Genomic DNA, 9,530 nt, shown 5'->3' on the forward strand with positions numbered 1-9,530 from the left:
TTTCATTTTGGGTGGCACATAGATTAACCCCATATCCCCATATCCTGTTCTTTCAAAATAGAAATGACCTGGTGTGATGAATGTAAGATCGATGTGTGAGAGAGCAATTTTCCCAGTGATCTGCACTAAGAGAGCATCTCCAGCCGCAGCACGCACTGTGCTGGCAATCCTTGTGCCACCAAATCCAATGTTTTCAATACATAAACTACAGCCCTGTGAGCGCCCCACACTCCTGAGCCGGGACCCCCCCCAGCCCCCCCCCCAAGTCTTTGTTGACGTTTGCCATCCATAGTACAGGTGCAAAGCATAAGTCCATTCAATGTCAGGCTTGTCCAAAGAACACCCAGATCTCAGGATTTTGTCCTGTAGAGAGCAATCAGTGATCCACTGCAGACCATACTTGATAACGTCCAGGAACATTTGTTGTGCTTTATGGGGCAGAGGATGACTCCAATCATGTCCTGTCGGCCTTGGGAGCGTGCAAGGGAGTCTATGACCACAGAGGAGTACACCGCAGGGGAGCCCACAGCCCCCGAAGGAGACGCTCCCAGGTGTACTACTGATCTAGGAATGTTAAGGGGAGTAACGGCCTTGAGCTCTCATATGCAGTCACTTAGAAAAAGCGCTGATCAATAATAATATCATGTGGAATGGAATGGGTTACAGTTGGGACATCTTATATATATTCTATATACAACATACTGTAAATAATGGAGCTACTGGGATGACTAGTTAGTTGACTGTGTAACTTTTGTGTAAAATGCCATCCTCTTCCAGCCTTAAACACTGGTTACTGGGTGGGTTGGTTGTATTGCAGAAATTATCGCAGTGGTTATCACAGCTTGCTGTAATAATGCAAGACTAAGTGGGCATGTTCCTTCATCCTTTTCTGAGGATGGAGGATATTGTTTACAGGACACAGGATGACTATACTTCACTTTCGCTTAATACAGTGCACATATTACTTGCCGTACTTCAACCTTATGTAGCCCATAATGTGCCAGGTATGTTAGTGAGTTCAGGATGAGGGATGCCACCATCACTGTCCAATTTGGAAACTGGAGACAGACAACTGGGAACACACAACTGCAAAACCCATCAATAAATGTTCAATTTATGCATCAGATCTAGGCCTATTAAAACGGTGAATACTTATCAAGTGATTTACTGTACACTGATTTTAATAATGCAGAAAGCCATTCAAAAACAATTCAAAATGAGGAGTTCAGTTTTCTGATGTTTACAGAGCACTCAAATTGTTCGATATAAACAAATCACAAGGCCCTGATTGTGTGGAATCTGTATTTTTGAATTTTAGCAGCTGATATTATTTCATCTCTTTTAACTTACCATTTTAATCTTTCATTAGACAACGGGGTTATACCAGAAATTTGGAAACCAGCTTTTTTTTTTTCCTTATTAAACCAGGGAAATCCCACTATATTAGATCATTACAGTCCAGTCCCAAAGCCTCCTGTCCTATGCCCCTTTTAGAAAGCCATTTCTATGTTATCAGTTTGCAAAAACATGTTATCAGTCTGCAAAAAGTCTAAGGTCATATAAACATATCAGCACAACCGCTGTTTTGAAAGTCCTAAAACAATGTCACGGTACCTTCTGCACTTCCCTGTCTGTCGATTTAGTCGACACAGTGGATCATGAAATATTGCTGCAGAGATTAAATAAATGACTGTTTGTTGTTGGTTTATCAAATCATTTAAAAATGATTAAAGTAATCTCAACTTCTCTAATCAAACGAATAACACCTCTCATAAAGGGGTCTTCCACTCTCATGTTTAGTTACTCTGTAAAAGAGCAAAGATACATTCTTATCCCTTCCTGATTTTTATTCACCAAAAGGATATTGAGAAAGGAAAACAAAATTCCTTTAGTCTAGGACTAATTGTGGTGTACACTAACCTAACATATTAATATCCCACCTGTGCTAACGAGTGATAATCCCAATAATACAGAACTAAAACAGAGTAAATGGGGTTGAGATCTAGACATGTATTTACAGTTCTCTAGTCACTTTTATCCCACTAATTTTTATTCAAAACCTAGTGAATTTGGTTTTATGTGTACAACAATAGTGTTTAGTCTAAATGGTAGACATGCATGCACTCCTTCGTCCCTTATTAACTTATAACTGTACCACACTCAAAATATCACTCAGACCCTCCATACATGACATTTAAATTTTGCTCACTTTATTTTAATATATCTAATTAGGAGTAATGTGAATATGTATTTAACTTAGTCTAAAATAAAATTTATCATCTATGAGCTTTGTTTCAATTTACCACCAATTTGTTTCCTTGGCTGAGCGCCCATTTGTGAAAAGGCATAAGATTCCTTCTATAATGTATCCATTTCATTTAAATCGTATTTGACCATATTAAGGTAGTGTTAAATCTACTCATGTCATAACCCACATTTCCCATCCTGCACTGCGGTCCGCAAACATGGCTGGCTGCCATGGACTGCAATTCCCAGATCACACACACCTGTATCCAGTTCTCAGCTCAGTCACAGCTACCGTATAACTTCACAGATTGTGCAGTATATGCTCCATTCCTCGAGTTTGTGACCACTACTTTGTATTATTTAAATATTGCAACTCGTATACTTTGTATGACATATTCATAGCACACCGTATAGGATATATATATATATATATATATATATATATATATATATATATATATATATATATATATATATATATATTGTCGCGACGGGCAGAGATCCGGCGCACACAAGAGGGAAAACGCTCCTTCTCCGACTGCCGCACCGGCACGACGTGGGCAGCTTCCTGCCGAACATTCCGCCAGCCGGAAGGACCGCCGCGGCAGGGCGGGACTGACGCGACTCCGGCCAGCGATTGGCGGATCCAATGGGGAAGTCCCACCACTCACGCGACGACGGAGGAGGATAAAAGGGCGCGCTTCCGGCCGGGAAGCGGAAGAGAATATCGTAGTGTCAAAACGGACTCCGTGCGTGTTTGCAGCGATTTGCAATCTCCGATCACGACGGTAACCTCACGCCCCACGCTAATTTCTCTCTCTCTCCCTCTCTCTCTCTCTCTCCCTCTCTCTCTCTCTCTCCCTCTCTCCAGGAGGCGCGAGCGCGGACGAGACCGCCGGATAGTGAGAGTCGCACACACGGAGGACGCCGGCCCGGGAAAACCCCCGCCCCGCCTCGGGAATCCCGCCTCCGCCACGAGTCGACTCCGCCGGCCGTCACGCCTTCACAAAACCCCGCACTCATCCATTTATAACACGTTCACCTCACCCTAGCCACAATAAAGCACCGTCTGCACCCATCCTTCTGTCTCCTGTGGGTCTGTACGCCGCCCTTCCCCGGGCTAATTCCTCACAACTGGTGGAGGATGCGGGCATAGTACAGACCCGCCTACTACAAAACAAAAAAAAAAAACAAAAAAAAAAAACAAACAAAAAAAATTTATAAATAAACCCGCGAGAGAGAGAGAGAGAGAGGAAAAAAAAAAAAAAAAGGGGCCCCACAAAATGGACCCCACCCTGCAACACCTGCTGGAGACCAGCCTCCAGCAGCACGCCGTGACACAGCAGCTCGCCGAAAGCCTTCAGGTCGCCACACAGACACTGATCGCCATGAGGACTGAGACCCCCGCCGCCTCCATGCCTCTCCCCGACGCAACCAGCGAGATCCGCCGCCTACTACCCCCCCTTGGCCCCGAAGAGGACCTTGAGGCGTACTTCGAGACCTTCGAGAGTATCGCCCGCCGGGAGGGGTGGGACCGTGACGACTGGCCCCGTGCCCTTTGTCCCCTGCTCACGGGAGAGGCCCGAACAGCCTACTATGCCCTCGAGCCGGAGGAGGCTACGGACTACCTGGCGATGAAGGAGGGAGTCCTGGCGTGGTGTGGCCGAACCCCTGGCCAGGCAGCTACTGAATTCCATCGTTGGGTTTATCGATCAGGTGCTCGACCACGTTGCCAGATGAACGCCCTCCTCCGGATCACCAAACGATGGCTCCGACCGGACCGGCATACCGCCTCGGAGGTGGCGGAGAAGGTGGCGGTCGACCGTTTCCTGAGAGCGCTACCCCGGGCAGAGAGACAGGCCGTGGGGGCCCACGCCCCAACTACGCCCCAGGAACTCCTGACTGCCCTGGAGCGAACCTTGGCCACCCTGGAGCTCGACTCCGGGGAGCAGCAGCACCTCGATCGGCACCTCGGTGCCCAGGGCCCCCGGTCTGACCGCCAGACCCGGCCCCGCATCTGGAGGAACCCCCAGAGGGCGCCCACTTGTGAACACCCCCGAGACGAGCCCATGCCTACAGAGCCGGAGAGGGAAGCCGCCCGGCTGCTTACAAAACCATGGCTGGCAGGCTGCGCCCTCCATCAGCAGCAACCTCTGGAGGCGCCCTCCGTGACGGTGTGGGTCGAAGGGAGACCGGTAACCGCCCTACTGGACACCGGGAGCACGGTGACCCTTGCCCAACCCTCCATCCTGCCTGAGGGGCGCCGCCCAAGCGGGACGCTTACCGTGACATGCGTCCATGGGGACACCCGGGAGGTCCCCTCAGCTGAGGTCCAGATCCGGAGCGAAGCCGGCACCTGGCCCCTCCAGGTCGGAATCATCCCCGAACTCCCCGTGCCCCTCCTCCTGGGACGAGACTGGCCAGGATTCCGGGTGGTACCGAGAGCCGAGTCCCAGAGACCGCGGCGGCGGGGGAAGGGGATCCCAACCTGGCCGGCCTACCTGGCCCAGGACGACGGAGAGGCCACCTCAGAAGGTAAGACCCCCCAAACTACTAACCCTCTGTCATCTGTCTTTCCCCAGGTAAACCGGGAGGGAAAGTTCGGCCGGGAGCAGAAGGAGGACGACCGACTGAAGCACTGCTGGGCCCAGGTACGGGTGATAGAGGGGGTCGACCAGAGCCCAGACCTGAGGCTCCCCACATCGTACTTCCTCGTCCGAGGGGGGCTCCTGTACCAACGGGCCTGCCGCCGCGGGGAGCAGGTGGACCTACTGGTGGTGCCCCGAGCCAAGACAGCCGTCTTATTACACCTAGCCCACACCCATCCCCTCGGCGGCCACCTGGGGGCCCGAAATACCCTGGAGAAACTGCGGGACCGCTTCGTGTGGCCCGGGATGGACGCGGAGGTCCGGGCCTTTTGCCAACAGTGCCCGCAGTGCCAACGCACGGCCCCGCGGAGGCCCCCGCCGGCGCCCCTGATACCCCTGCCCATCATCGGCGTCCCGTTTGAGCGAGTGGGCATGGATCTCGTGGGGCCCCTACCCAAGTCTGCCCGGGGCCATGAATACATCCTGGTCCTGGTCGACTACGCCACTCGGTACCCTGAGGCGGTGCCGCTCCGCAAGGCCACCTCGCAAAACATCGCCAGGGAGCTGGTACTCCTCTTCAGTCGAGTGGGGATCCCCAAGGACGTGTTGACCGACCAAGGTACGCCTTTTGTCTCGAAGCTAATGGCGGATTTGTGTCGTATGTTACAGGTGAAGCACCTCCGGACGTCCGTCTACCACCCCCAAACCGACGGACTTGTTGAGAGGTTCAATCAGACCCTCAAGCGGATGCTGCGCCGGGTGGTGGACGAGGAGGGGAGGAACTGGGACCTCCTCCTCCCCTATGTACTCTTCGCCGTTCGGGAGTGCCCCCAGGCGTCCACGGGCTTCACGCCCTTCGAGCTCCTGTTCGGGCGGCGGCCGCGGGGATTGTTGGATGTGGCCCGCAAAGCCTGGGAGGAGCAACCATCCCCCTTCCGCTCCGTCGTCGAGTACGTGCAGGACATGCAAGCAAGGATTGACAGGGTGGGCCCCATCATCCGGGAGCACATGCTGGCGGCGCAGGAGGAGCAGAAGAAGGTATACAACCGCCCCGCCCAGCCCCGGGAATCCCAGCCGGGGGACCGGGTCCTCCTGTTAGTGCCCAGCAGCGCCTGCAAGTTCCTCGCCCGGTGGCAAGGTCCATACACTGTCCTCGAGCGCCGGGGCCCAGTCAACTACCGCCTACAGCAGCCCGGTAAGCCGAAGGACGGGAAGCTATACCATGTAAACCTGCTGAAAAAGTGGGTGGAACCAACCCCGGTGATGTCGGCGTTCGCAGCTCAGGACTCGGACCGGGGCAAGGGTACCTTGGTCGGCTTCGGGGAGGACCTCACCCCCACCCAAAGACAGGAGCTTACCGAGCTGATCGACCAGTTTGCAGATGTGTTTTCGGCTGCCCCGGGAATGACTCAGCTGGTCCAGCATGAAATCAAGACTCCTCCCGGTGTAGTGGTGAGACAAAGGCCATACCGTGTCCCCGAGGCCCGGCGCCAGGCCATCGAGGAGGAAGTCAGTCGCATGCTGCGGGACCACATCATCGAGGAGTCCAGCAGCCCCTGGTCCAGCCCCATCGTCGTCGTGCCGAAGCCGGATGGAAGCATGAGGCTATGCAATGACTTCCGGAGGCTGAACCAGGTGTCGGAGTTTGATAGCTACCCCCTCCCCAGAGTGGACGACCTGATCGAGAGGCTGGGGAGAGCCCGATTCATATCGACCCTGGACCTCACCAAAGGCTATTGGCAAGTGGCGCTCGCACCGGAGGCAAGGCCTAAGACAGCCTTTAGCACGGCCACCGGCCACTGGCAGTACCGGGTTCTCCCCTTTGGGCTGCACGGGGCGCCTGCCACGTTCCAGCGGCTAATGGACATCCTCCTGCGACCCCACCGACAGTTTGCCGCGGCCTACCTGGACGACGTGGTCATACACTCCTCCACCTGTTCCACCTCAGGGAGATCCTGAAAGCCCTCCGGGAGGCCGGCCTGACGGCGAACCCAAAGAAATGCCACCTAGGGCTGACGGAAGCCCAGTACCTGGGATACCGCATCGGACGGGGGATGCTGAAGCCCCAACAAAAAAAGATCGAGGCTGTGAAGGACTACCCACGTCCGACGTCGAAAAAACAGGTACGTGCCTTCTTGGGATTGGCGGGCTACTACCGCAGGTTCGTGCCTAACTTTTCTGCTGTAGCCTCTCCCCTCTCAGACCTTACAAAGAAGGGCCAGCCAGACCAGGTGAGGTGGACAGCCGATGCAGAAAGGGCCTTCCAGGCCCTAAAAGAGGCCCTCACCAGCGCGCCGATACTCCGCAACCCGGACTTTGACCTCCCGTTCACTGTACATACTGATGCTTCCGAGACCGGGCTGGGCGCCGTCCTCTCCCAGACCTTCGACGGGGAAGAACACCCAGTCCTCTACATCAGCCGGAAGCTGTCCCCGGCCGAGAGGAAGTATGCGGCGGTCGAGCGGGAGGCACTAGCAATAAAATGGGCCATCGAGGAGCTGCGATACTATCTGGCGGGCAGGCACTTCATCCTCATAACAGACCACGCCCCCCTGCAGTGGATGGCCAAGGCGAAGGACACCAACGCCCGGGTAACCCGCTGGTTCCTCGCCTTACAAGACTTCTCCTTTCAGGTTAAGCACCGGGCAGGGGCCCAGCATGGTAACGCGGATGGGCTCTCACGACGAGACGCCCTCTGGGCCCACCACCGAGCGGCAGTAGGCTCGGAGCTGGGGGGGGTACTGTCGCGACGGGCAGAGATCCGGCGCACACAAGAGGGAAAACGCTCCTTCTCCGACTGCCGCACCGGCACGACGTGGGCAGCTTCCTGCCGAACATTCCACCAGCCGGAAGGACCGCCGCGGCAGGGCGGGACTGACGCGACTCCGGCCAGCGATTGGCGGATCCAACGGGGAAGTCCCACCACTCACGCGACGACGGAGGAGGATAAAAGGGCGCGCTTCCGGCCGGGAAGCGGAAGATAATATCGTAGTGTCAAAACGGACTCCGTGCGTGTTTGCAGCGATTCGCAATCTCCGATCACGACGGTAACCTCACGCCCCACGCTAATTTCTCTCTCTCTCCCTCTCTCTCTCTCTCTCCCTCTCTCTCTCTCTCTCCCTCTCTCCAGGAGGCGCGAGCGCGGACGAGACCGCCGGATAGTGAGAGTCGCACACACGGAGGACGCCGGCCCGGGAAAACCCCCGCCCCGCCTCGGGAATCCCGCCTCCGCCACGAGTCGACTCCGCCGGCCGTCACGCCTTCACAAAACCCCGCACTCATCCATTTATAACACGTTCACCTCACCCTAGCCACAATAAAGCACCATCTGCACCCATCCTTCTGTCTCCTGTGGGTCTGTACGCCGCCCTTCCCCGGGCTAATTCCTCACAATATATATATATATATATGTATATGTATATGTATATGTATGTATATATATATATATATATATATATATATATATATATATATATATATATATATATATATATTTGTATATTTACACAACTACTTTATTCTATTCACCACTCTACGGTTCAGAAAAGAAACAGATCACTTCAAACTACACTGTTGCAAAGAGACTGTAATTAAACTAACTCACAAACTCACATCAGCACACCATGTCAGCAAAAGGAACCATTATGCAAGGCTGCCCAATCCAGATACTCGTACTCCCTGCAAAACCCGAATTCCACATTAAGTAATCACCACCTTATTCTAATTTTACGGACTCAGATATCACATCTGTAACAGGCGTACAACACCTTACAGAGAGTTTAAAATGTGCAGACTACTACTGCCATCTGATCTTGCTAATTACTCATCACTGGACATAACCAGCATTTAAAGAGAAAATATGCAGAAATTATTCATCATTATGCAACATGAATACCACACGCCAGAAGAACTCACACTTACACTGCTTAATAATGTATAGCCACGTACCCGTATAGGAATCACAGATACACAAATTAGTTATGGTTATTCCAGCTCTTGTTAGTGAGTCAGTTCACTTGACTTACTTACATTTAATACTGCTGTGAAGGTACAGTGCTCTCTAAAACCAAATGTTTAGGCTAAACATTATCTCAACAGGGAGGATGTGACTTAGCCTGATACGGACCACATTGGTCCTTGTGATTAGGCAGAGACTGTAACCTCGGGTCTGTTTTACTTTTAAGGGTTTTTTAAATTAATTTGTTAAGTACATCACTCACAAGGAACAGGTTCAAATGTCAGCTGATCAGTTTTATCATTAGTCAGGCAAAGATGTCGATATGCCTGTGCAGAAGAAACAACGTGGCACAACACATAAACTACCATTAAAGTTCTCTCCGGACTGATAACATAAAAAAATACTGATTGATTTTAATTTTTACAGAAATATGTTTAAGCATTTATATATATATATATATATATATTTATATTGAGTGTTGACTTGACTTTAATGTGTAGTGTGAAGTTTGATAACTGAAGGATTGTAAAAAGGGGTAGAAAAAAAAGTAAAGAAAAGGAAAAAAAATCTCTCGCACGCGCTCTCTCCCTCTCTTGCGCGCTCTGTGTTTAGATGAACGTCATCATGGAACTCAAAACACTTTCTTTCAGTTTCCAAACAGGGAATCACACGGAATTCAAAATAAAATTAAAAGAATGATTTGGAGCACGCATGCTTTTGACCAGCCACAATCTATA

General features: G+C 52.0%; 1 protein-coding gene across 1 annotated transcript; it reads left to right on the top strand.

Moving 5' to 3' along the window:
* The first annotated feature begins 2,717 nt into the window (after positions 1–2,717).
* On the top strand, positions 2,718–8,186 carry LOC128632709 (uncharacterized). The gene is given in 2 exon segments (XM_053679526.1): positions 2,718–6,796; positions 6,799–8,186. Coding segments are annotated over 2 exon segments (4,287 nt in total). The 5' UTR covers positions 2,718–3,530; the 3' UTR covers positions 7,820–8,186.
* Positions 8,187–9,530: the final 1,344 nt, after the last annotated feature.

This window comes from Ictalurus punctatus, chromosome 3 (assembly GCF_001660625.3).
Source record: "Ictalurus punctatus breed USDA103 chromosome 3, Coco_2.0, whole genome shotgun sequence".
Classification (NCBI taxonomy): Eukaryota; Metazoa; Chordata; class Actinopteri; order Siluriformes; family Ictaluridae; genus Ictalurus; species Ictalurus punctatus.